Genomic DNA, 26771 nt, shown 5'->3' on the forward strand with positions numbered 1-26771 from the left:
GCATCACCGGAAAAGAGGTAAAAGGTTGTGAGGTATGGCGTCCAGGACCATATCTCTATGGCGGATTGGGTGAAGAGGGGAGGGCGCCGGAAATCCCTGTCGGAGGAGCAGGAATTAGATTAGACAGTAAATCGTAGCGATCGTTGTAGAGCTTACACATTGATCGAAGGATTCACACAGCAATAGATAGAACATTGGTGGACTCATTGAGAGAGCAATCGTTAGAGGAATTGTTAGAATCATCGATGCCAAGATGGAGGCAGTCATTCTTAGCCTAATTGATATCTTTCGACGCAAATTTGAAGAAAAAAGAATGGCTCTTGTAGATACAAAACTATACTATATCATAATTTCTTCTTTGGTAATATTATGACTTATATTATACGTATATATTTTCTGTTTTTGTTTTGGTGTAGAAAAAATGAACAAAAATTCCAATAAACTAGACTAGCACTTGAATTCAGTTTTTCTTTGATTTCTTGGAAGCATCTTTCTTTGCAGCCTCGGTTTGTTCCTTGACAACTCTCTTGACGACCTTTTGTTCTTCGATTAAGAAAGCTCTGACAATTCTCTCCTTGACACTGTTGGCAGATAATTTACCACCGTAGGCTCTGGAGACAGTCTTCTTAGTCTTGGAGATAGTGGCGTATTGTCTAGATCTCAAAGAAGCGATACCTTGTAGAGGGACACCGGTGTCACCACATCTTGGTCTCTTGGCAAGCTTCTTGACATGTTGAGCACGCAAGATACCACCTGGGGTCTTAACAGTCTTGATCTTGTTAGAACGAGTGTTGTCTGTGTTGGTAAGGTTGTTAGTATATTGGTTTCGGTACTTGGTTGTCCGGTAGTCGACGAGCAGGATGGAGGACCGCAGTTGCCATTTTTGTTGTTGTTGCCGCACGTCCTCTATGATTTTATTGTTCACAACGATGAACTTCCTGGGACACTCCTGCTTCGGTAGTACTGCAATGCTTGATTCATGGATCTTCGATTTTCGTTCCTATACCTCTCGTCGAACTCCTAGGATCGTCATCATCATTATCACGATCATTGTAATCATTAATGGAAAAACATACATGGATTTCTTCTTCTGTAGGTAACACGTTGAGCCATCTTTGGTTGTTCTTTTATGCTAGTCTTCGTTATAAGATATGAAACAGCGTAATTATACAATACTCTTCAAGTACGTTAGTTGATATTTACTAACACTTTCAAACGGTTCAACCGGTGCAATTTTCCAGAGTTCTCCAAGCTGGCTCTACCACCAAAGCTCTCTGTGGTACCACAGAGGCCCTCCTGTTCCGGTACTGGTACTTGCACTGGAACTCGAGCTCTCATCGCCCCAGCAAGACGCCAGGCGGAGCCTGGATGAGCCTATGCTGCCTGCGGGCTGAGACCGAAAAACCCAGCACTTGCTGGGAAGAGCCGCGGGCAGCTGCTCAGCCCATCTCATTTGCTCCTGCCGAGCCCAGCTGAGCACGGCCAACACTCCCTCCGCGCCGGAGAAAACTGCAGTGGAAAATGGTGATCGTGGCGCGCCACGCAAGCCTCGCCTTTTGGAGAAACCGAAGCAAACGGGAAGTCATAAAAGATAGAAATGAGACGTAACACCCATTCACCATTACAAATGTTTTCTTGAGTCCAGGCGCCCGTACACCGCTCTTTGGATCCAAAACAGTCTCAAATATTTTATCATATCATTGAAAATAGGGGAATATGACTACAATCGCAGACTTCCCAGTGCTTCTACAGCTATAAGTAATACTTAAATGAAATATTTAACGACCGAAAATCACACTTGAGTTCTATAAACGCGATTGCACATCGAAAGTGCTCTTCTCGAGCTAATCGTTCTCAGCAGCAATGACTTCCATTTCCAAATCGACGTTTAATGGAAGTGCCGCAGCAGCAACACAAGATCTTGCAGGCTTGTGGACTGAAAAGTACTTGGCATAAACTGTATTGAATTCGGCAAAGCTCTTGATATCAGCTAGGAAAACATTGACTTTCACAACTTTTTCAAAAGAGGAGTTACTGGCCTCCAAAATTGCAGAGACATTCTTGAAGACTTGTTCAGCTTTGTCGGCGATGGAACCTTCAACTGGCTTGTTATCTGGAGTGTATGGAATTTGGCCTGAAACGAAGACTAGATTGTTAGCTTTCATAGCTTGTGAGTAGGATGCTGCAGCTGGTGGAGCATTCTTGGTTGCAACTGGGGTTAAAGTGGTCATGGCTCTCTGGAATGGTAATTTGATTAGGCCGCTTCTTACAAACATATTATTCAAACAATCCTAAAGGTACAACAGGTGTAGTGAAACGTCTTGAAAAAGCCAGGGTGATGTGTATTAATACACTTATTTTTTATCATTCTTCCTTCGTGAAATCATGTAATTGTGCCCTATTTCAACAACCCACACATTTAATGACAAATCAACGATAAAGATGTGTGAAATGACCCATATTAAGCAATCTGTTCCCACAGTGTAACGACCGCCACGCTAGCGTAGTGTGGGAGCAGTGCAGTTCGTGAGGTCAATTCTACTCCAGATCCAGAATATCACGCGTGAATGAGCAGAGCCAGTAAGATTACATTTGGTCTCTCGTGTCTTTTAACGGGCAGCACCGTGGTGGGTGTGCATCTCGTTCAAAACATGGAGAGGGAAACGCTACATCAGGGCCCAATCAAAGATGCTAAGAGAGTGGCAGAGAAAAATCAACGGAAGCTTGAACTGTCACAGCAGCAAGTGCAACAACCGGATGCAGCAGGCAGCGATCCGGAGAAAAACAGACAGAAAATGCTGAACAAGAGTGAGCATCAGTTACAGCAAGAATTGAGGAAAAAATACGAATCGATACAGCCCCTGTCTGGGGAAATTGTGACCAAGGGTGGAGAGGCCGTCAACAATAGTAAATAGTAATGTACATAATGAACCGATTGCAGATATTGTAGATATCTGTCACTGAAGATAGCATTGTAGTCTCTTCCAAACCTACTACTTTGAAAGAGCAGACCAACTGCGTTGGACTTGAGATGAATCTTGCAATAGACTCTTCTGCTGTGAGCGTTTAATCGTGGTTTGCGATTGCATTGTCACTTGATTGATGAGATCTCTATGTTTTGAGATGCAGTCGTTTCTTGTGATATCTCGCTCGTTATAAGTAAGGGTTATCGCTCGAGAAGGGGTCCTGCTTAATATCCATTAGATATATAAAATGTTTAGCTGAAACCGAAGAATAAGGGGCGTGCTAGTACAGTTTCACACAGATCCAGGCTGAATAGTTGAATTAAAGCAGTTTTATTGATAGTCTAGGTGCACTTTAATCTTTGTTTGTCTCAAGTTAACAAGGAAGTTTGGATTGTTTTTTTCGTAAAGTAAACAACTCAGATAAACACATAGTTGATATTACGCAGAGCTGCTCTCGCGTGCAAGCTGCAATGTACACAATGAGTTCACCATCCTCGATGAGTGGGCTAGCTGTCACTCACAGTAATAGCATACTACCTACTCCGATTCCGCGAAGCGTCCCGTGCGTGGCACAGCAACAGCAGCATCACCAACGACAGGTTTCAGGAGACCTCTCTGGTCAACATCTGGATGATAATATGAGCTCAGATGATACCGAATCTTCAGCATTGGCATCTTTCGGGGTGCCAAGTGCAGCAGAAGGTGCACAAGCAAAACCACTATCGCGAATGATAAGTAGTAGCAGAATCATCACAACAGAGGAGACAGTTTCTAGTTCGCTTTCTTCAAATTCGCCTCAGAGAAATCTGTCCATGACATCGCATGGACAACCACCGCCCATAATGTCTGGCACTATCGCTATGGGTCATGAAAGTGATGATAATGACACAATGATCGACGCAAATAATAGGGAAGTTACCACTGGAGATTTATCGCTGGTACGACCTTCCAATCACCGATATAGTGAAAATAATGGTCCCATGGTTGCAATAACAAGGGAAGAGAGCATCAAAAATGAAAGAGAATTAGAGACAGAGGATGAACCTGATCGAAGTTGGTTGGGGAAGAAAAAGCTATTACTAGATGATGATAATAACAATAATAATGATGAAAATGATAATAATAACAAAGGCGCTGCTGATAGTTGCGAGATTGAAAATGATGATGAAACAACATGTGCTTCATTTGATATTGCAACTTTTCCAACTTTAGAATTATTGGAAATGTTAACTGCTTTGTTGGATAAAATTGTAAAATCCAACGATCACTTGGCAACATTGAATGGCGAAACCAATGTGGGGAATGAAAATATCCATTTGAATTCTAATAATGTTGATAGTTTGGAATCGATTTTGAGTTTTCGTGGGAAACATGTTCCACAAATTAGTTTAGAGCACTATTTTCAAAGGATACAAAAATACTGCCCCACAACAAATGACGTCTTTTTATCTCTTTTGGTTTATTTCGATAGAATTTCCAGAAAGTGCAATGCCAATCATGGCGGTGACAGTCCCCATTTCCAGCATAGTTCCAGTGTTCAGCAACAGGAACAAGAACAACCACAACATTCACAGCAACAACAACAAGCATTTGTCATGGACTCTCATAATATTCATAGATTACTCATCGCAGGCGTGACTGTAAGCACAAAATTTTTTAGTGATTTTTTTTACAGTAACTCTCGTTATGCGAGAGTTGGAGGTATTTCTTTACAAGAACTAAATCATTTGGAATTACAATTCCTTGTACTATGTGATTTTGAGCTTTTAGTTTCCACTAATGAACTGCAGAGGTATGCAGATTTATTGTATAAGTTTTGGACTTGCTCTACTGAGGTAGAGAACCAGCAAAAGCCAAACGTATCAATGGCAACTTGAGTAGATAGCACAAATCTATATATCATTAAATTTTTACGATATAACACTATTTTACCCATTTCTTAAACAGTAATGATGTATTGACGCCACCGAATCCGAAACTATTACATAATGCATACTCCAAATTTGGATTAACTATCGGTTTATCCTTGATAAAAGTGATACCACTGAAATCCTTCTCGTAATTGTCGCCTTTTGCACCCGAGATGTTCTCTAAGTTCAAGGTATGCGGCATTATCTCATCCTTCAGTGACATTATAGTAAAAATGCTTTCTACAGCACCAGCAGCCCCTAATAAGTGACCAATTGCACCTTTATTACTAGATACAAACAACAAATTTCCATCTAGACCTGATCTCGGTCCTGGTAAAAGAGCAGATTTAATTGCAATACTTTCTGCTCTATCACCAAGTACCGTTGAAGTTGCATGCGCATTGACATAGCCTATCTGCTCCGTATTTACCTTCCCCATGTCTAATGCCATTTGAATAGCTCGCATTGCACCATTACCATCTGAACATGGTGAAGTAATATGGAAAGCATCGCTACTTAGTCCGTACCCAACAATTTCTGCAAGGATGTCGGCCCCACGTCTTTCAGCATTTTCTAACGACTCCAACACAAGCATACCGGCGCCTTCCCCCAGAACAAATCCAGATCGTTTCGCATCAAAGGGTCGTGATACCCCGTCATCCACGGTGATACTTTTCGTTCTTATAAAGCCGGCAAGACTCAACGGATGTATGCACGATTCACTAGCTCCAGCCAAGCATACATCTGCCATCCCAAGTCGAATGAAGTTGAATGCGTCGCCGATGGAATTATTGCCGGTTGCGCACGCGGTGGAGGCACAGTGCGAGACACCCTTCAAATTGAACTTTATTGACACATTACCGGCAGCCATATTGGTGAGAATCTTCGGCACGAAAACCGGATTCACTCTCTTGCGATCGTTATGGAAGCTCACACTTGTGGAGTAAAAATCCTGAATAGAAGCTATCCCTGTGCCTATTACGCACCCAAACCTGTACAAGTTCGCCTTACTCTGATCGATGGATACCTCATCTCCACTCCTTTTCTCAAGTAAATCAGCATGGCTCAACGCCTCATGAGACGCGAGTATAGCCAACTTAGTGAAATCAGACACCCTTCTTGCATCTTGATCAGTAACTAGACCCACCTGCTCTTGTAGCTCCGGTATCTTACCAACTACTACTGTTGGAGGCACGCTGTTTGCAAACTGCTCGTAATCCGATTTGTAATTAGGCAAAGAGGTTATTGGAACTACACCAGATTTCGAAGCCAGCAAATTACTCCATGACTGTTTAAGCGTGGTACCAAGTGGCGTTATGCAGCCCAAACCAGTCACCACAACCCTTCTTGACATCAAATCCCTGTTTTTCAACGCCGCTTTTACATCAGTGAAGTGAGACTACCGCAAAAATTCGACGTGCTGCTTTCTCTACTCGACAAGTTACGCAAGAAACTGGCTACAGCTCGCCTACAAAGAAGGCCAGAGTTGATTGATGGTCAGCACGGCTAGCCGACTGCTGTGCTCTATTTATCATTCCGACTACGCAGCGCAAGCCTCCATCCCTTCAGCTTGTTAATGTGCCAAACAAGTGCACCTGGAGCAAAGCTCCCAAAAGGAAGCGTGGATTACTTGAACTTGGTACTGTTTCTTTAAGGAAATTCACCACGAAAACAGAATCATAAGCTTTTCTGAAAATGGGTAAGTTCCCACAACTCCCGCTCCCCTCAACCTGTACTCGTCTTTATTATTCAAGTGGCAACTCCTGAAAGTTCTGTGCTGAAACGCACAGGAAACGCACAGGAAACGCAAAGGAAGTATCGTATACGGCTTATATGACTACTAATGACTATGTGTGGTTTCCATTTTGGACAACAATAAAGAAGCTTCGGTGAAACTTTATCCCTGTTTGTTGATTTACCAAAAGTGACAGGCAACTTTTAAGTTGAAACATCCTTCAAACACTCCCCACCTTTGTTTCACAACCTAGAGGGCTTATTGAATACACATTAGGTGTCCAATGCGGAAGTACATTCCTTGGATAATTCAAAACATACTCCAAAATAGGCACTTTCTTTGCCGCATCCCTGCAATATCTTTGCCATATCGTATTTCTGCCAGTCTGTTCACATCCCGTTTCCTTTTTTAAATTGCCTACATGAAGTTCATCTACCTTCCAACGACGTTTTTGCCAGGAAGGACGAATGAAAGTCACATTCGTATGAAGAAATCGATATAAATCTCCCAAACGGGCGATACCTCAAACACTACACGATTGTTCCAAAAACTCTGTTTTAAACGTTACTTGTTCGAAATTGACTTGCAGTTTTCTATTATACTGGATTAAGTTTGGATGCGTTATAGGAGTGTTGCGCAGGACTAATAATCCTAATTAAGAGATTCCTGCTCTTCATGTACCTCGAGATTTCCTTTTGAGGAACTGACTGTGTGTCGACAGAAAAAGCAAAGTGGGACTCTCGAATGTCGCAACACAGCATAACAACGGGGATCCATCAGAGCCAGAGAGGAAATTCGACTGGATTGTAACCTCAAGGAGATACAGACACTGTTCCAGGCGTTCCCAAGGGTCTCTAATAGGTTGTCTTACGTCGTTGCCAGGTCTGCATGTTACTACTAAAATGCTTTACTGCTTGACTGGATTTGAGTTGTTACATGAAAAGCATAAATTTGAGAGCATCAACTTTTTCCGCATTTGGTAGTTTTTTATTTTAGGTAATATCATGTGCCTGTTGCTTGGGAAATATGCTTTGGCGTACCTACACGTATTACCGCATTGGGGCATCCTCCGTCCTAATCTATTATGTGTATTGTTTTCGCGAGAGAGGAAGGATTAGTGTTAGTGGGCAGGCACACAGGCGACCTACGATAATCGAGAGTCCTTGTATTTGGACAACGAAAAATTTTGGAGAGCAATGTGTTTGTGACACTTTGCCATGCAAAGAAAAGCTCCAAACGAGAACAGATACGCGAAAGACGTGGTATTACAGATTACTTGTTTCGTATGTGTGTGTTTCGGCGTAAAATAACACGTCGACATCAGTAGCCAACCCTGCAGCCTTCTCTCTCTTGCTGTGTGCTATGTAAATGGACAGTGAGAACCACTTCTTTATCGCTCTGTGACAAGTCGGGCAGTCTTTGCATCTTGTGTTCCCCTTTCTGGGTTTGATGACCGTACAGAATGGCACAGTTGAAGAGTTTTAGGAGATTTCCGTTCCAATGCATAATTACATTCTTCGTTGGTCCGCGTTGAGGCAGATACTCGCGAAGTACAGTATTGCAGAAAAAGAACCAAAATTACGCTAGCTACAATAAGGCTTGAAGAGAGCAGGTCTTGCCCATCGGTCTTGCGAAACCTGCCGGGACCTCCACCCAAACGTGGAAAAGAACAGACATAGGTAACAGCCTCAGCAGTTTCACCGGAGTGAGGCATTCTCTTGGCATAGCACATCTATAAAAACATTCGTGGTGACAGAGCATTTGAACGTTCATGAATTTGATTATTTTTTTTCTTTGTCAAATCTATAAATAGTTACTGAAAACTTCTATATCCAAGAAAAAAAAATGACTATAGTATAATATACAAATTTGCCCGGAGGCCATTCTTTTCATTCGCTTATTGAGGAGATTTACCATTTCAATAAGTCGTCCTTTGCGTAAAGGTAGTCGTTAAAGATGAATTCAACTTCGTCGGTTTGGGCATCGTAAGCGCCGACTTGGATGGATTCATGGTTCTTGACAATGATGTCACAGCCCTTGTCGATCAAGAATTGTAGGTCGAAGGTAGTAGCAATACCGACAATCTTACAACCTGCAGCTTTACCGGCAGCAATACCGGCTGGGGCGTCTTCAAAGACAATGACCTTGGATTTCGATGGGTCTTCCTTGTTGATTGGGAAACCTAAACCGTCTCTGCCCTTGATGTAAGGTTCTGGGAATGGCTTACCTTGAGTGACGTCGTTGGCAGTGATGAAATATTTAGGTCTCCTGATACCCAAGATGTCAAACCATTTTCTAGCCATGTCACGGGTACCGGAGGTAGCGACAGCCCATTTCTCCTTTGGCAATTTGTTTAGGTCGTTACAAAGCTTGACGGCACCTGGCACTTCAATAGAGTGCTTACCGTACTTTTCTGGGATTTCACCTTCCAATTTGGTGACATAGTCTTCATCAGCATAGTCTGGAGCGAATTTAGCGATGGCATCGTAAGTTCTCCAGCCGTGGGAAATGTTGATGACATGTTCAGCGTCAAAGTATGGCTTGTCTTTTCCGAAGTCTCTCCAGAAGGCGGCAATGGCCGGTTGAGAGATGATGATGGTACCATCAACATCGAACAAGGCGGCGTTGACTTTTAGAGACAATGGTTTAGTTGTTAGAGGCATTTTCGTTGATATCTTTCTGTTGCGTTGCTGTGTCTTACGAAGTTACTCGTGTAGTATGGCCTTTTGACTTGCAGTAAATAGAATGCAATTATGCATAGAGACTTGGGATAATCCACTTTTACGTCCTTATATATATATATCTCTCTCAGCGCATATATGTTTTAAGAATACGTATGAGATCGTCACTATCTGGGCTGTATCTACGCTACCTGTACTGTCACTACCACGTTCCGGTGTGAGAACCTGCGGTTCTTTTTCACTTTTCCTTTTCTTTGTCCTTCCCGTGGTGTATCTTTTCTTACGTCGTTGCTTTCAGAAAGAAAAGAGAGTCTCTTGCCAGCTGATCAACAGAGCTCGGTACAGAAGAATGACAAGATAAACAAAATAAACGGAAAGCAGCCCATAGAAACAACAGAAAGCGCTGAATCAAAACATCATTTTCGTAACAAGTTGATGTTGTGATGCGCTAGCAGTTGTTCTCCTCACCGATTGCAACCTTTGCTTCTTCTTCGAGGGTCTTGAGGAAGTGGCCTTGTAGGAAAGAAAAAAACAAGAAACAAAAGCCGGCACTCCGCCCAAAGAATTAAGCAGAAAAACAAGACGCCCGCCTGCATATGACGTTGAAATCCGTTTCTTTTGGCCTTCTGTTGGTGTTGTAATTACAGGCGCTCAGGCGAGCATGGGCTCTGTCTGCTGACGTCGCGAATGGGACATATCATATGGTGGGCCAAACGTGTCCCACCATATGACCCAACTCTCGGTCACACCTGGCCACAACTGGGACAAAAGATGTCTCCGATGATGTGGGCGCGCCTTTGGCATTTGGGCATCATTCGATTTACTGGAAGTTGGAACAAGCCGCAGAAGAGAGGTGCTCACGCGCGTCGGCTAGCACAGAAGTCTGTCGCGATAGACGGCGCCCGATTTCCGGAAAGCCCTGGATATTCTGCTCGTGTAAAGGGATGTAGTTTTTTGGTTTATCACTGCAGACGTACGTGACCATGCAAGGACGGGAAAGCAACATGTGAACACATACCCACCCGTTAAGAAGTCGATCCAATGAGGTGTATCGACAGGTTTGAATGCAGTATAACAGGCCAGAGGCCCACGTCGCAGTTGCAATGAAGCATCATTGTCTGTGCCGGTGCGAGTTTTCGGAGGCTGCTGAGCTGCGTGGGATAGAAAAACTCTGACGAGGTATCTCGGCGGCTAAAGTCTGCGAAGCACAGCGTTGAAGAAATGAAGACATCCGACTGCTGAGACGACCTCTGCTTGTAATAGTAAGATGAGTCGCAATGCAAGAGCACTGCTGCCTATTTGGTCAAAAGTAGAAGGGTTGCTAATTCTGCATGTAGAAAGCGTTCGTAATGAGGACAGAGTGGGACGGATATACTCGAACTTGTCAGGGCTCCTGAACCCGTGATCTGCACGTGCAACCGTACCGCGCGGGCTCCAAGATTAGTTCAGTCCGTAACAAATGTGTTTGAAAAGACTGACCTTATATACTGAATAGGTCGACCTGTTGGAGTTCACGAAGTGACAGCGTAGATTTACCGCCTGGTACAAGGCTGCAGCGGTGAAGATGATGTGGATCTCGATGGCTCATAGCATGTCGTCTTCATTGATTGAAACGTATTCGTTGCAAACGCCATTTCGTATGTAATTACCGTGGGTCCCAACAGTGCACGCTCACGAATATTCAATTCGCCCTCGATACAGGGAATAACTTCCAAGGAGAATTCAACAGCAACTCGTTGAGCAAGAAGGCTGCACACTCGACGAGAGGCTTTGGGATCCGGGCGTCTTACGTATAATCAGGCACGACGTGGAAGTGCAACATTTGGCTTTTTACAACAGGCCCCTGGTTTTTTTTGCAATAGTAAAGGGATAATCACAATATAACATAATGACAGATTATAACACATTGACTGTGGCTCAATTGAAGGAACAATTGAAGGAAAAAGACTTGCCAGTGCAGGGATTGAAGTCCGAACTGGTACAGAGACTCCAAGAAAGTGATCAAGCACAAAGCAATGGGTCGGAGAGTGAAAAAGCATCCACACAAGACGAAGCACCCGCGGTTGAGACAGAAGAAAAGCAGTCCGCTGAGCCTGCGATTCAATTGACCAGTGAAACTTCTGCTGAAGCGGCACCGGAAAGCGCACCGGAAAGTGTACCGGAACCTGCATCAGAAACGGTGCCAGAAACAGTGCCAGAAACAGTTCCAGAAACGATACAGTCATCGGAGACAAGGCCAGAAGAATCCGCTGAATCAGCTAAGCTCTCTGAAGAAGAAATGAAGAAGCTAGCCTTGGAGACGCTTAATAAGAAGCTGCACCGCAGTAAAAAATTTGGGCAGGATCCGTCTCAAATAGATGCATTGAATAAGATGATTACACGTGTTGAAAAATTCGGCCTTGATTTGAAAAGTTCATTAGCTGTTGAGTTAGGACTAGCAAAAAATTTGGTGGAACTGTCTAAACCTAAACCGCCTCAGAAGAGCAAGAACAAGAATATGAACAGAAAAAAATTTCGTAGTAACAAGTTTAATTCAAGGTAGTAATGAAGAATCACATAAGATAAACTAAAAAAATGAATACGCGTTGCAATGTCTAATGCTAAACTGTGCCACATTTTAAACTAAACTGTTGTTTTTCATAATTTTTCAAAAAGTGACCCGGACGTCCGGTTTTTTTATAGCAATGGAATGTAATATTGAGTTTATAATGCCCATCTTATTCCCTAATTTAGTGACAGTATATCATAGCAGTGACGCCACTTCTGTATCATCATTTGATAACCAAGATTGGTATCTTATACCAAACGTCATGAATAGTCACTTCAATAGTGTAATGGATTCAAGGCCGATTGTCTTAAGAATTGATAATCTTCCCCCGGGGAAAAACTGGAAACAGATAAAATACTTGATTGGTGGGATTATTCATCATTCTAGCGTTCTGAAAGTAAAACTGCTTCCATTAATGACGTCTCTGGTACCACCTTTCATATCTTTCCAGAGCTGTATCGTTACATTGAAGTCATCATTGGATGAGGATTCCCTAAATGATTTATTGATGGAACTGAACACCTACCAATGGGATTATTATAACCTATATGCATACACTCTGCCTATTCCGGCACCGCCGCCACCTCCTCCACTCTCGCCACCTTTAAACCAAATTATATCCAGTGATTTCGAAAGCTCAACAGATAACGAACACTCGAGCAATGAGAGTACTCCAAATACTGCAAAAAAAACATTTCTATACCCTATGCCGCCACCTGGAGCATTACAAGGCGGCTTGCCAAATGTTTTACCAAACGGTATACCCTCTGTAATTGCCGCAGGGATGCCTGCCATGTCACCAGCACCCATGATGAATCCTCAGCAGCTCGCCGCAAACGCCTCGATGCCACCTCAACCAATGATGAATTTACCGACACAACGGCGCCCCTACTATCAGCCGGCCGTTTTAACATTCAATCAAAGGTCCTCATTTGGTCCGCTTCCCAATAATATGAGAATGAAAAATAATTCACTTTCTGCATATTCTTATTATCCACAGAATAATCGAGCCATGGCAACTGGCCAAAGCGAGTCGTTTAAATCGTTTTCGAAGCAAGTCAATGGTAATTTGAGTGGTGCAAGTAGCTCAAGGGGCCTTAAGCAAATTTTCAACGAACGAAGCTTTAGAAAACAAATGACAGGGAGAGGTATGTTTCAATTACAAATTGAAAATTTCCCTCCCTATTTAAAGATGGAGACCTTGATAAGCTTGAATGAGCAGCAAGAAGTTCAATTAAGAGAAAAGGGCCCGAAAATCATTGCAACTAGTCAACCGGATCTGTTCGGAAGGCTAAGGTGGACAATATTGAAAGACTATATAAAATCAAGATGTCCCAAATTATTAAATTTACAAGAAAAACTAAAATCACAGTCAGAAACATCACAGGATGGTGTTGCAACAAATAATACAAGAGAATTTTATGTCGGGGTGTATGAAGACGACGAAGTCCAAGTACAGTTGAACATAATTTCACAGGATGATACCCAGGACAAGGTAGGAAAAAAGGATACTACAGCGGTAGAGGGACCCACAACGGATGAAGAAAAGGATATACAAAAAAATATTGTAAATGCGGTTATTTACAAAGCAATCGTGGGATTTAACGATAAGGAATTGTATGATACGTGTTTTGAAAACTTGCGGGATCAAGAATATTCATTGGGTTACAAATTGAAGGTTAGTCGCTTATCTCCGTTTGAAGAGAATAAAAACGGTGGTACAGGTAACAGCGATAATACAGGAAATTGAAAAAAGACATATCATTTTTATTTAAGAGGTCTCACACATTCCGCGATCTTAAATATTTTTGATTAAAACTTCAAAATATATCTTGTATGTATATAGATATATATAAAATTAAAAAAAAATAAACAAAAAAAAAAAAAAGTGTGGAAGGGAAAACCAATGCTGTTCTAGTATTTCCCTTATGCAATATTTAAACAAATGCTCTTCTGTTAAATCTTCTTATTATCATAATAACGGCTGAAACACGGATTGTGGTAAATTATTATCTTGGAAAAAAAAATTGTTTCTTGCTCCATTCATTACAACAGATGGTAACGATGGCAACTCCTCCTTATTTGCCTGATGCGATGTAGATGCCGGCATATTCGAAGGAGGAAAACTTTGTTGCAGTGATGCATCGGCGTTCTTGGGAAACTTACCAATCCGACTAATGATCTTATCAAATGCGTCAAGACTTGAAGTTGAATTTTTGTGGGACTGTCCGTTTGGTATTTCTTGCTTTATTTGTAATGACGCATCACTCAAAATTTTTAAACCATCGTTGAGATCACTTGGGTCCCTCTGAGCTTCTTTGACTTCCAAAACAATATTTTGATTTGAGAAACTATTAAAAAGTTTTGCCAGCTCCACATCATCACGTACAATGGAGTTGTTATGACATAGACTCAGTTGTTTTGTTTGTGAGATGATTTGAAATAAAGACTTGCAGTTCTCAAGTATTTCATTTACTGTCGGCGGACCATTACTCAACAAATGAAACGTAAAAGCCTGTTCACGACCCTTGAACTTTATTACAACTTTCTTATTAACATCTTCATTAGCTAACTGCGGTTTCATTGATAAAGATGAAAGAACTGTTATCCTTTGTGACGCATCACTGTTTGGGCCATTTTTTTGGGCTAACACAGACGACTTCGTAACCGAAGGATACTGGTGCATTACTAAATGATGAACGATTTCGCTCAAAGGATAAAGACAAGGGTCAAAACCAAAATCTTTAATTAGTCCTCCAATTACTAAAAATAATAGCTTTGTTTGTACAGCAGGTGGCAGATGACTTAGGCTTCTCTTTGAAGCTGGACCAAAAACATTTATCGATAAGCTTGCCAACGATTCTAAGCTTGATGTCTTCGACGTAAGGTATTCCATAGATGATGGCATTAAATTTGAAAAAAATCTTTCAATGACGAATGCGATGGATGATCTAACTGCCATTTCACCAAGGATTTCCAAATTAGAGTGTAAATCGATGGATCCCTGCGAATGTGCCATGTCAAAGCAGGTTCTTGATCTCTGAATGATCACCAATAATTTTTCTCGAAGGAAAAATGGTATGTCAGAGGCTGAGCTCTTGCTTTGATTTTGTCCTGTTATTGAAGGTTTATTATGTAAACCAAAAGACAATAAATGGTTGTCATTGATGGACATTGCAAATTCTGTTAGATTCGTGCTGCTTGATCGATCCTTTTGACTTTGATCGGTCAGCGTAACCACGTTATTGACAACGTCTGCTATAACTGCCTTGATTACATCCGCGTATCTCTGTTGTGTAGGCATATGGTATGATGGATGCGAAGTTCCCGCTAGTGCGGAGCCTGATGGGACTGACGAAGCTGCGGCCACGGGTGCTCCTGAAGCTTCTGGTACAGCTGGCGATCCTGCAGTCGGTCCAGGAGCTGAAGGCGCTGGTGTTGTAGTTTGCACGCGCGAAGACGGCTGGATCGACTTCGGTTGGATAGAGGGCAGTGATGTGGCCGGAAAATTCAACGACTGCATATTCGAATGCAGATCTGGTGCAATCGGAGTCATCGAAATTTGTCGCTGCAGCGGCGAGTCGTCCTTTGCCATGAACTCGTCTTCTGAAGACCCTGTATTAGTCGTGGTTGCCGTTCCGCTTGAATTGTCAGGCAACCGCTTCTTGGATCGCTTCCTGTTTCTCCTGACAGACTGAACCGCAGCCGTGACCAGCTTTTCAAACTCTCCTGCGGCACTCAAGGAATACCCAAACTCTGTTCTCAGAATCGTCGCAATCTGTCTTATATTGTCGTCCTGCTCGCTTGCTTTTCTTTCGCTCAGACCAAATTTATCGATCAGCTCTAGTCTCCTATTGGAAAACTTCTTCCACTTCTTTTCATCGTTGAAGTTCAATTGCTCCCTGATCTTTCTAGTGGTGCCAGAGCAACTATGACTACCAGAAGACTTGGACACTTTGTAGCCGGCCATCACCAAGAAACAAAGAGAGAAATCGCCAAAGCAAACCCGTGTTGAAGACTACGTAACAATCTGGCAATTCAACCCGACTCAATAACTGAGAGATGATTCAATTACGAGAAAAACGGTAAAATATTTATACATTTACAGCTACAAAGTCAAAGTCATATGCAGAGAGATTCATGAAAAAATTGAAACGAAAAAAAAAAAGTTTCTTTTTCTCTGCAAAAATTCCTTGTTATATAATCATAGAGTGATCAAGAATCAAGAATTGGGTAATCAACCAAGCAATGCCTTCGAGGATCACTACTGCGCCTGTCCTGATCGGCTTCTATGTAGGTTGTCACAAAACATTGTAAAAAAATTTGCCTTCCCCGTATCTTGTTCGCAGTATATAGCAGAGATAGTTCAGAAGCGTCAAAGGGAAGCAGGGACCCCAAAATTCCGAAGTTATATGACTTTAATTGTCAGAAAATGACTCGCTTCCGGCGACTCTCTGTGGATCGACTGTTAGGGCAACACAAGAAGCAGAGATTCCAAATTTAATAAGATCTTCATAGAATCTTCCGGTTGAATCCGTGCTGCCTTCTTCGCAGATGGGAAGGCATTATTACCGAGCCGATTGAGAGTCATGGTTATGTGCCGAGCGAGGATTTGACACATTCGGCACCACTTTAGAAAAATGAAAAATTAACTATAGAAGCTATGGAAAGAAGAGAATTGCTTACTAAGTACTGTGGTTGGTTGTCTGGCTGTTAAGTTGTTTTTTGTGGGAGGTAGCATTGCTAACTGCAGGTCTTCAGCTACATGGCAAGGCGTGAAACCTCTTCCTTTTTTCAGTGTGCTCTGAATTGATCCTCTGTGACACCTTTGCCCATGGCAGCTGTAGCACTTATTCCACCTTGTGCCAGTTTTAATAGACTGTCGATGTATTCCGCACCTGACCATTTCTGATGTTTTAGAATGTCGACATCATTTTCCATCTCTTGTTTTTGGACGTTTTGCGCGTAGGCTTTCATGCCATCTTGGGCAAAATCACGAGAGAAGTTGCTTATGGCTAGGGCAGTGGTATGCAAGCCAGCCAAAGTGATAAATTGCCAGGAGTACCCGAGGTTTCCGAGACGGTCGATGAAAGTCTCTTGGTCGTCGATAGACATTGCTTTTGTCCAGTTGAAGGAGGGTGATAAGTTATAGGCAAGCATCTTATCGGGATATTCGGCCTTGACACCTTTTGAAAAATCAACTGCTTGTTGATAATCTGGGTAGTTGCTTTCCATCCAAACCAGATCTGCGAAGGGGGCAAAGGCACGAGCACGCATTATGGAGCATTGGGTGCCACCTTGGTAACGGTATAGACCTTCGCGTACTCTTGGTAGATCCCAGTTAAAGTAGATGTCATGGCCCAGCAACTCTTTGGCTAGTTTTTTGGCGTCTCGATGTGAGGTTTCAGTCAAGGGTCCAATTTTAGAGCTGAATAGATCGATAATCTTTTGCTTTTCTTTTTCACTGATCTTTGGTAATCTGTTGACTTCATCGGCAAACGCCTCATGGAATAGTTTCAAATCGGCTCTTTCACACCAATCCTTTTCAATGTGAGCTAACTCCTCGGCAGATTTACCGGATAGGATCGCCTTGTCCATTGTTTCCGCAAAGGACTCGTCTTCCATGGCACTATTGGTGGCGCCAACGATAAAATAATGGTCTCTGGTATCAATTGTTGAACTAATCAGGGTGGCCGCTTCAGAATCTGTTCTTGCAACGAGAACAAGGTCCGAATGCATTATATCAGCGCACATGCGAACCGTACTCAATCTGTTGATATGTTCTTGTACAGGGATTACACATCTGCCAGCCATATGGCCACATTTTTTGTTTGTTGAAGTTTGGTCTTCCATATGAATACCTGCGGCACCACGTTCAATGAACATTTTGGTCAATTTGAAAACAGCGGTCAAACCACCGTGACCAGCATCACCGTCAGCAACAATTGGCGTCAAATAATCAATCGGTGCTCCCATTGCATCCAGTTCCTCTTGGCTTCTCGCTTTTGCCCGTGCTTCTAGTTGCTTTCTATCGTGGAATAACTGTGCCTTAAAGAGATGATCAACCTTATTTGGTACTGTATCCATTGGATAATCGGCCAAATCAGGACCTGGCTCATTAGACGAGGATGCCGTCGATGAGCATTGCCATCCAGAAACATAAATGGTGTCCAGATACTTTGCCATTTGACTGATATGGACCGGATCCAAAGCTCCGAATGTCTTAGCAACAGTCCTGTCCTTGTGGTGTTGCTCCAGGACTCTGTACAGTTTTTTTGCCATCACGGAAGAGGGATATTCCACCGGTGGGAAAGTACCACGTCTTGCCGCAATGTCCTTAGCAGTATAGATTCTCTTGGTGCCTTTCCAGCGAGGCTGTGACCACCATTTTTCAATTTCTACTGCTGCTGCGTTTAGTTCATTTTGCAAAACTTGAAAATTTGAGGAGGTAGTAGTGTCTAACGTAGTCACTGGCATGGTCATAACTTTGCTAAATCCAATGTTCACGGAAGCTATTGCTATATTGCTGAGTGAAATCTACCGACGACAGCACAGCTTATTCCGGCGATTCGGTGTCATTTATATACGTCCACATCTATATAATCATGTTGAAAGAATTTATGAGTCAATTGATGCCCGTCTTAGAGGAAGCATTGGGAGGCATTAATGTCATCGCATTAATGTCATCCATCCTTGTCATTCCGGGTCAAATCTTTTTTTATTAGCTTTGGTTTCTTTAATTTGGTATTTGGTTACTGTCATCTGTCGTCTGTCGCTTCCTTCGGCCCATTGCCATAAACCTTTTTGATTCTATCCGCTCGGACGAAATGAGAAACTTCGGTTCGGCCTAACGGACGTGGGGAAAAGGGAGAAAAACAAAAAATAACGACACCAGCAGGATTTGAACCAGCGCGGGCAGAGCCCAACAGATTTCAAGTCTGTCGCCTTAACCACTCGGCCATAGTGCCTAATATTCTATGATCATCTTTCTTAACTGGTCATACAAACCGTTCAAAACAACGTTCTCTTCTCCTTCAGCCATAAACGAGTAAGAAATGTTTGGGAGACCGACCGGGAAGCATGCAAGTGCTAACTTCGAAGGATTACTTTAAAGGAATACCCTCATGTAAAGCGAGAGACTCGAAGAATTTGAATACTGGAGAGCACTCGTTCATCTGTCATCCCACGCAATATTCCTTTTTCCCTGTTTCGCATTACAAGGGGTCTGTAGTAGAAAAAATATCGAGATTTCCTCGTTCTGTCATACAAGGACAAAAAAAAGGAAGCAACAAAGATGGAAGTAAAATAAAGGATAGTGTAACTCCACTTTGTTAAATTTATCTGGGGTATTAGGAATGCTGGGACGCTGGGGTGCTGAAGCGCCCCGTGACTCTTTTTGGCACTCCCTTCGTTCAACAGAGTAATCACGGCACTAGTTTGTATATAAACAGCTTGAATTTCTCATTAGACATGCAATCCAGTGTGCATTTCTGCTTCACTTTTGTTTCACTTTCCTCTTTCTTCCCCAGAGCGACAGGGCTTGAAGTGGCAACATCAAAAGTGGCTCAGAATCAGTATATTCACAATGACAAAGAAAAATAAGGGACCAAAGGTAACAACCATCACCACGAAGGAAGGTGAGGCGTTGAAAGTCTTTGAAGATCTGAAAGATTTCGAGACGTTCATCAAGCAGGAGACGGAAGATAACGACTTCGACGATTTACACTGTAGGTTGAAGTACTATCCGCCTTTTGTATTGCATGAGGCTCACGATGACCCCGAAAAGATTTCTGACACGGCGAACTGTCATTCCAAGAAATTCGTGCGCCATCTGCACCAGCACGTAGAGAAACATCTCTTGAAAGATCTTAAGGAGGCAATACAGACACCTTCTTTGAAGTTCTCGGAAAAGTCCAAGCAGGAGACATTCGATAAAATCGTATGGCACTACGGTGACAACGCAGAGTATCATAACAAAAAATTTCACATTAATTTGGATGTGACTTGTACCCATGATAGCGCACTGGTAGATATTGATTACAAGACGATGCCAATTATCTAATAGTTAGCTGTTTGTCTAGTTTTTAACGATTTAATGTTATGAGTATTTGTTTTATTTAACATTTAGTAGTTATATTACAAGAACGGAAGCGCACACTTGAAAATAAACATTGCCAAGGGACAAAGGCAACTTCTGAAAAGAGCATTAAGTGACAATTTATATATTTACAAGTTATATTTACAAGTTGTATTTGTAGTTTGTATTTACAAGTGGGAATTACTGACTCGAAGAGACACGATGCCTCATAATGACAGACAGGAAAAGGCATAGAACGCAAAAAGAGGGTTTCATTCTTATCTGCCTTTTGAAAAGTTGGATTTCGAGCGGCAGCAGACTCCAGTAAAAACGGTATTACAAATGATTTGTACCGAGCCCAGCAAGTACCAAACATCTTCGCTTTCAGTGAGTGTGAACTTGTCTGTGTCGCAGTTCCATGCATACGATTAATTATTGGCGCCGGGTAATATCATTTCTTCTCCTGTTTTTAATAATTGGCGATTTTGTAAAAACTTTTTGACGTGAAAAGACTTGCTGAAGCAGAAGGGAACTAGAAAGGGAGCAATAGCAACAGGCTTTATACCCACCAGCAATCTGCCGAATAATCTAATATATCTTTGACTACACTACGTCAAGTTGATAAAAGGTTTTTACCACATCAAAATATTCAAAAGTTCAATCGCCTTGAAAAAATCCACGCATTGTGATTTAGAAGTTTTAAGAAATACATAGCGACCAGTACGACAACTCCAAAATGACCACAAATCCTCATGTTCATGAGAATCTAAAGGCAATTCAAAAGGCTTTGAGTAATTACGATATGTCATTTTTGTCGGATGATGAAGAGGACTTTTGTCCCCTGTGTTTGGAACCGATGGATATAACAGATAAGAATTTCAAGCCCTGTCCGTGTGGATACCAAATTTGTCAGTTTTGCTACAATAATATCAGACAAAACGAAGAACTAAATGGACGTTGCCCAGCATGTCGTCGAAAATACGATGATGAAAGCGTCGAATACGTTGTTTTAACTTCAGAAGAACTGAAAATGGAAAGAGAGAAACAATCAAGAAAGGAATGGGAAAGAAAACAGAGGGATAAAGAAAGAAAAGAATACGAAAATGCGAACAGGAAACATTTAGCAGGTATGAGGGTGATTCAAAAAAATCTGGTGTATGTGGTCGGCATTAATCCACCTGTACCCTACGAGGAAGTTGCGCCACTACTAAAATCAGATAAATATTTTGGTCAATATGGTAAGATTAGTAAGATAGTGGTCAACAAGAAGACTCCTCATTCCAATAATGATCACTATCATTCAAATGCGACTTTCACGGGTTACGGTGTTTATATCACTTTCTCAAAGAAGGAAGATGCTGCGAAGTGCATTGCTCAGGTTGATGGTACATATATGGACGGTAGACTAGTTAAAGCTGCGTATGGCACAACCAAGTATTGCTCTTCATATTTGAGGGGCTTGACCTGTCCTAATCCGAATTGTATGTTTCTTCATGAACCAGGTGAAGAGGCTGACTCATTTAATAGAAGGGAATTGAGCAATAAGCAGCAGCCTTCACAGCAGGTGACATCACACCAACAACAGCAATCACAGTCACAGATACAAGCACAAGCACAAGCACAATCACAGGCACAATCGCAAACCCAACAGGCAACAACGCGAACTCATCTAGCATCAACCATTTATAAGAATACTTCGAATACAGTACCTACTGCAACAGGTAACTTTTCGGGAACTCCATCACCTGCTTTGATTAAGACTCAACTTCACCATCAAGATCATCATATGAATGGTACCGGTTCGTCCACACCGATTTTAACTCCTGCTACTATACCAGCAGGATCAAATCCTTGGGGATTATCACAGTCTGCTAATCAAGTTTCTGTTTCGAAAAATGCCAGCACTCATAATTTACCAACTCTAACGGATGCGCTAAATCATCAACAGAGCAATATTGCTAATAACAGTATCCATAATAACCAAAATAATAATAATAACATTGTTAGCAGTAATGCACAAACGGAGCAGTTGGCCAACAGGAAGAAGCAGCATTCAGCTAGGGAAAAACGTTGTATTGACCCATACGATGCCTTGAGTGGTGCTGTTAAATTTTTGGATGATAGAATTGCATCTCTTTCTAATTATCAGACACGTTCTTTAAGCTTGAGACCGGATTTGATCGATGATGCGACTTTCAACAAATACCCATCATTATTTTCTTGGGATAATATCGAGATTTCCCAGGAAAGTGATCAAATTTTGACCGAAAAACTGATAGATATGTTAGCAATCAATCCGGTAGATCATACAGCATCTGTTGTTTCATTCTTCCAAAATGCAAATGTTGGGGCTTTCCCACAGTCTATTCCTCAACAACCTGTTCCCCAACATTCTCAACCACAGTCGCATTTACAACAGCAACAAGCTCAACAGCGTCCTTTAAATGTCAATACACCTCCTCCTCCCGGTATATTTTCTACACAGCAGATCCCAATCCAAATGCAACAACAGCAACAGCAACAGCAACAGCAGCAACAGCAAGCTTCTGCAGATAACAGACAATCGATTAATTCCACCGATTTTTTAAACCAACTGATTAGCGGTAGAAGAGTCGCTGCCGGAAATTAAGCATATTAAATAATGAATCCATGCATCTATATAACAAATTTATTTTTGTAATTTTGTATTTCAAGCTCTAAAATCGTAGGCCTTTTTTTGAGCAGAGATGAACAAGAAATTTGAAAAAAATAATATAGTGTAGGAAAGAAATACGAAGGCAAATGAGCATTGGGCTGAAGGTGCAGTGATAAGGTTCACGACAGACGTATGAATCACAATATTTCTAAGTTTCCACCAGATGTGTCAAAGCTGTTCAAAGCGCGACCTCCATTACAGTATAAAAGACAAGTGGATTATCCACTAGAGAAAAGACAGACCAATCCCCACATAACAGGGGTTTCACATCTTTTAGGATCACAGTTGAACGAATATCGCAACCGATTCTCTGAGGGGAGCAGCAATGAGCATATAAAAGAATACGAAAAAGCTGTTACTTCCAAAATAAATGAACTACGATCGTTAGATGAGAAACTCAAGAACTGGGAGCCCAACAATGATCCAAATATAAAGCATACAGACCCTTATAGGACCATATTCGTGGGAAGACTGTCCTATGAAGTAAATGAAGTTGAATTACAGAAAGAATTCATAAAGTTTGGTGAAATTGAAAAAGTTCGTGTGGTAAGAGACAAGATAACCAATAAGTCAAGAGGTTATGCATTTGTCGTTTTTACAAATCCACAGAGTAGCAAACTAGCTTGCAAGGAAATAGGTGTCCATAGAGGCCTGGAGATTGGTGGCAGAACATGTATTGTTGACATCGAAAGAGGTAGAACCGTAAAATACTTCAAACCAAGGAGATTAGGTGGCGGCTTAGGCGGTAGGGGCTATACTAAAATGTATCGGAAATCCGACAGGCCATTCAGAAGGCCTGTCATGGAACGTGACCCAGTTATCCTCCCAAATCCTAAGACTTTCCCGACAAGACCTGTATACACGGGACCCAGCCGTTTCTCAAGATCTCCTGCATCAACACAGACGGCTTCATCGATGCCATCAAACAGGTACGGCGCAAACGCAGGTCAAGAAGTCCCGCCAGTGCAGACCTCTTATCGATCTAGAAACGCAAGAGCACAAGAATCAAACAAGGTACAGAAGACCGAAGAACCAGACTACTAGTTAGCCTTATTTCATGCATGTGAATGCCATTTATGTCTCTACTGTGTAAATTTTTTTTTTTAAAATTTTTTCAATTTTGCAGCAATTGGTCACTCGAGCGGCATGAAATATGGTCATTCGGCGTTCTTGTAGATATGAATGCATAGCTGTTACGCATTAAAAGTTTCTATTAAAGAATAACGTTTGTGCCTCTATCGCTACAATTTTCCATTAGGATCCTTTTCAAAATTGGCGAAGACGTTTTAATACTTGGTTGAGTTGAAAGTTTCGGGAGGGCATTTGAAGCTTCATTTTTGTTAAATAATGCCATCTGCAAGGTTACTAGTGTCCACAGGGGCCCTAAAACACTCTAGATTGCAGCAAATAAAGAATGTTCTGGCTAAAGCTGCAGCTGCTGGAAATGGCAATTCTTCGGGTTCCGTATTAGCTGCCGGAAAGGTAGCCCCTTCTGTGACATTTACCAGAAAGAAGGTTGGATATTCCAAGAGGTATATGTCATCCAGTAATGGCGTCGGTACCTTGGCAACTAGATCCACTGTGATACAATTGCTCAACAATATCAGTAGCAAGAGAGAAGTTGAGCAATACCTGAAATATTTCACTTCGGTCTCTCAGCAACAATTTGCGGTCATCAAAGTTGGAGGAGCTATTATCAGTGATAATCTACAGGAGCTAGCTTCTTGTTTGGCATTTCTTTACCATGTAGGTCTTTACCCAATTGTGTTACATGGAACCGGTCCCCAAGTCAATGGGAGATTAGAGGCCCAGGGAGTCGAACCTGACTATATCGATGGTATTCGTATTACTGATGAAAGGACAATGGCTGTTGTTAGACAGTGTTTCTTGGAACAGAACTTAAAACTTGTGACTGCCCTTGAACAGTTGGGAGTACGTGCGAGACCAATCACATCTGGTGTCTTCACAGCCAACTATTTAGACAAGGAAAAGTATCAGTTGGTTGGTGATATCACTGGTGTAACAAAGGATCCAATCGAAGCTTCGATCAAAGCAGGCGCTTTACCTATTTTGACCTCTTTAGCAGAGACACCATCCGGTCAAATGCTTAATGTTAATGCCGATGTCGCTGCTGGTGAATTGGCCCGTATTTTTGAACCTTTGAAGATTGTTTACCTAAATGAAAAAGGTGGTATCATTAACGGTGAAACTGGTGAAAAAATTTCTGTCATTAACTTGGATGAGGAATACGAAGCTTTAATGCAACAGAGCTGGGTTAAATATGGAACTAAGCTCAAGATTAGAGAAATCAAAGAGCTTTTAGATTTTTTACCTCGTTCATCGTCTGTTGCTATCATCAATGTTCAAGATTTACAGAAGGAATTATTTACTGACTCTGGTGCAGGTACTATGATTAGAAGGGGTTATAAATTGACCAAGAGATCATCATTATCTGAGTTTCCTTCTCCTGATATCTTGAGGCAAGCATTGCAAAGGGATGCTGATATCATCTCTGGCAAGTTGGCAGTAGCAACGTATCTAAGAGAATTGGAACAAGCCAATTTCACGACTTATGCTGATGAACCTCTAGATGCATTAGCGATTATCAAAAAAGAAGGTAAGATTCCAAGACTGGACAAATTTTTGTGCACTGAGTATGCTTGGTTAAACAACGTTACGGATAACGTTTTCAGTGCCTTGAGCCGCGATTTCCCAGCTTTGCAATGGATTGTTAATGAAGATGATCCAAATATTGCTTGGCATTTCGATAAGTCCCAGGGATCCTATTTGAGATCTGGTAAAGTTTTATTTTGGTACGGAATTGAAGATTTGAATACTGTTTCCGAAATTATTCGCGAATTCACTAAAGAAGTTGGGTACCCGGCAGGTTCTGCCTCAGAAAGTGGGGTTTTCTCTTCCGGTTCTGCTTCAAGATCGTATTCAACAAGGTCTGCCCCTAAACCTACCGGATCTAATACTTCTCCTGGCCGTGTTGCATTAATTGGCGCCAGAGGCTATACAGGAAAAAATTTGATATCTTTGATTGACAATCATCCCTTCCTTAATGTGGCTCATGTCTCTTCAAGGGAACTTAAAGGACAATCGTTACACTATTATAAAAAGTCAAACATCGTTTACGAGTCATTGCAAATTGAGGATATCAAAGGATTAGAATCCAAGGGAGATGTTGACTTTTGGGTCATGGCTTTACCTAACAAAGTTTGTGAACCTTTTGTAGAAGCGATTGAAAGCGTTCATGGTAAATCGAAGATTATCGATTTATCGGCCGATCACAGATTTGTCCCTGAGACAGAATGGACCTATGGCTTACCAGAATTAAACGATAGAAGCAAAATTGCCGCTGCTAAGAAAATCGCCAACCCAGGTTGCTATGCAACAGGTTCACAACTATCTATTGCCCCACTAACTGAATTTATTACTGGGTTGCCCACTGTTTTTGGTGTTTCTGGTTATTCTGGTGCTGGTACTAAACCATCACCAAAGAACGACCCAAAATTTTTGAGCAATAACTTGATCCCTTACTCCTTGACTGACCACATACACGAACGTGAAATCTCTTCTCGTATTGGACAGCCAGTCGCCTTCATACCTCACGTAGGTCAATGGTTCCAAGGTATCTCCTTGACTGTCTCAATCCCTATCAAAAAAGGCTCATTAACTGCAGAAGATACAAAGAAAATTTACGAGGAGTTCTTTAAGAGTGAGGAACTAGTTCATATCGGCGATGACATCCCATTGGTCAAAGACATCAGTGGAACTCATGGTGTAGTCATTGGTGGATTCAAAGTAAACGATGCTCAAGACCGTGTAGTTGTCTGTGCAACCATTGACAATTTGTTGAAGGGTGCTGCTACGCAATGTTTGCAAAATATCAACTTAGCTATGGGCTATGGTGAATATGAGGGTATTCCAAAGGATAAAATCCTCAAGAGATAGTTTATGTTCACACCAAATAGGATATATAAGGTTTTTTGTGCGTGTATACAATTACGTGATATATTAAGAATAACGGGCCCTGAGGAATGTTATTAAGCTTTATTGGTAGTAAGGTTGGTCGAAACAGCGATCTTCATATCTGAACTATATATATCAGTTTCAATGTTTACCCGGCTTTAACTTAAGGTTAGTATTTGAATAA

General features: G+C 41.8%; 14 protein-coding genes and 1 non-coding gene across 15 annotated transcripts; 8 read left to right on the forward strand and 7 right to left on the reverse strand.

Annotated features, from left to right (window-relative positions):
* Window positions 1–460: 460 nt before the first annotated feature.
* RPL34A (60S ribosomal protein eL34 RPL34A) lies at window positions 461–1113 on the reverse strand (the record flags this gene model as incomplete). Its single annotated transcript, XM_037289691.1, has 2 exons — window positions 461–795; window positions 1077–1113. The coding sequence occupies 2 exons, from the start codon at window positions 1111–1113 to the stop codon at window positions 461–463; spliced, it is 372 nt and encodes a 123-aa protein (XP_037145586.1).
* A 731-nt stretch (window positions 1114–1844) lies between these two features.
* Window positions 1845–2276, reverse strand: HG535_0F03720 (RidA family protein; the record flags this gene model as incomplete). The annotated part of the gene is made up of 1 exon (XM_037289692.1): window positions 1845–2276. One exon carries the CDS (start codon window positions 2274–2276, stop codon window positions 1845–1847), a length of 432 nt encoding a protein of 143 aa, XP_037145587.1.
* Window positions 2277–2567: 291 nt separating this feature from the next.
* On the forward strand, window positions 2568–2915 carry PET117 (Pet117p; the record flags this gene model as incomplete). Its single annotated transcript, XM_037289693.1, has 1 exon — window positions 2568–2915. One exon carries the CDS (start codon window positions 2568–2570, stop codon window positions 2913–2915), a length of 348 nt encoding a protein of 115 aa, XP_037145588.1.
* Window positions 2916–3436: 521 nt separating this feature from the next.
* PCL6 (Pcl6p) lies at window positions 3437–4843 on the forward strand (the record flags this gene model as incomplete). The annotated part of the gene is made up of 1 exon (XM_037289694.1): window positions 3437–4843. One exon carries the CDS (start codon window positions 3437–3439, stop codon window positions 4841–4843), a length of 1407 nt encoding a protein of 468 aa, XP_037145589.1.
* Window positions 4844–4889: 46 nt separating this feature from the next.
* CEM1 (fatty acid synthase CEM1) lies at window positions 4890–6230 on the reverse strand (the record flags this gene model as incomplete). The annotated part of the gene is made up of 1 exon (XM_037289695.1): window positions 4890–6230. One exon carries the CDS (start codon window positions 6228–6230, stop codon window positions 4890–4892), a length of 1341 nt encoding a protein of 446 aa, XP_037145590.1.
* Window positions 6231–8521: 2291 nt separating this feature from the next.
* On the reverse strand, window positions 8522–9274 carry HG535_0F03760 (HAD family hydrolase; the record flags this gene model as incomplete). Its single annotated transcript, XM_037289696.1, has 1 exon — window positions 8522–9274. One exon carries the CDS (start codon window positions 9272–9274, stop codon window positions 8522–8524), a length of 753 nt encoding a protein of 250 aa, XP_037145591.1.
* Window positions 9275–11180: 1906 nt separating this feature from the next.
* THO1 (Tho1p) lies at window positions 11181–11834 on the forward strand (the record flags this gene model as incomplete). Its single annotated transcript, XM_037289697.1, has 1 exon — window positions 11181–11834. One exon carries the CDS (start codon window positions 11181–11183, stop codon window positions 11832–11834), a length of 654 nt encoding a protein of 217 aa, XP_037145592.1.
* Window positions 11835–11976: 142 nt separating this feature from the next.
* On the forward strand, window positions 11977–13590 carry HG535_0F03780 (uncharacterized protein; the record flags this gene model as incomplete). The annotated part of the gene is made up of 1 exon (XM_037289698.1): window positions 11977–13590. One exon carries the CDS (start codon window positions 11977–11979, stop codon window positions 13588–13590), a length of 1614 nt encoding a protein of 537 aa, XP_037145593.1.
* Window positions 13591–13812: 222 nt separating this feature from the next.
* On the reverse strand, window positions 13813–15810 carry HG535_0F03790 (uncharacterized protein; the record flags this gene model as incomplete). Its single annotated transcript, XM_037289699.1, has 1 exon — window positions 13813–15810. One exon carries the CDS (start codon window positions 15808–15810, stop codon window positions 13813–13815), a length of 1998 nt encoding a protein of 665 aa, XP_037145594.1.
* Window positions 15811–16634: 824 nt separating this feature from the next.
* Window positions 16635–18323, reverse strand: ICL1 (isocitrate lyase 1; the record flags this gene model as incomplete). The annotated part of the gene is made up of 1 exon (XM_037289700.1): window positions 16635–18323. The coding sequence occupies one exon, from the start codon at window positions 18321–18323 to the stop codon at window positions 16635–16637; it is 1689 nt and encodes a 562-aa protein (XP_037145595.1).
* Window positions 18324–18726: 403 nt separating this feature from the next.
* HG535_0Ftrna13S lies at window positions 18727–18808 on the reverse strand. The gene has a single exon. It is a non-coding gene; the product is annotated as a tRNA-Ser (tRNA).
* Window positions 18809–19425: 617 nt separating this feature from the next.
* On the forward strand, window positions 19426–19902 carry HG535_0F03810 (uncharacterized protein; the record flags this gene model as incomplete). Its single annotated transcript, XM_037289701.1, has 1 exon — window positions 19426–19902. The coding sequence occupies one exon, from the start codon at window positions 19426–19428 to the stop codon at window positions 19900–19902; it is 477 nt and encodes a 158-aa protein (XP_037145596.1).
* Window positions 19903–20653: 751 nt separating this feature from the next.
* MOT2 (CCR4-NOT core ubiquitin-protein ligase subunit MOT2) lies at window positions 20654–22546 on the forward strand (the record flags this gene model as incomplete). The annotated part of the gene is made up of 1 exon (XM_037289702.1): window positions 20654–22546. The coding sequence occupies one exon, from the start codon at window positions 20654–20656 to the stop codon at window positions 22544–22546; it is 1893 nt and encodes a 630-aa protein (XP_037145597.1).
* A 198-nt stretch (window positions 22547–22744) lies between these two features.
* On the forward strand, window positions 22745–23656 carry SNP1 (U1 snRNP complex subunit SNP1; the record flags this gene model as incomplete). The annotated part of the gene is made up of 1 exon (XM_037289703.1): window positions 22745–23656. The coding sequence occupies one exon, from the start codon at window positions 22745–22747 to the stop codon at window positions 23654–23656; it is 912 nt and encodes a 303-aa protein (XP_037145598.1).
* Window positions 23657–23959: 303 nt separating this feature from the next.
* On the forward strand, window positions 23960–26569 carry ARG56 (bifunctional acetylglutamate kinase/N-acetyl-gamma-glutamyl-phosphate reductase; the record flags this gene model as incomplete). Its single annotated transcript, XM_037289704.1, has 1 exon — window positions 23960–26569. One exon carries the CDS (start codon window positions 23960–23962, stop codon window positions 26567–26569), a length of 2610 nt encoding a protein of 869 aa, XP_037145599.1.
* Window positions 26570–26771: the final 202 nt, after the last annotated feature.

The sequence above is a fragment of the Zygotorulaspora mrakii genome, chromosome 6 (genome assembly GCF_013402915.1).
Source record: "Zygotorulaspora mrakii chromosome 6, complete sequence".
Lineage (NCBI taxonomy): Eukaryota > Fungi > Ascomycota > Saccharomycetes > Saccharomycetales > Saccharomycetaceae > Zygotorulaspora > Zygotorulaspora mrakii.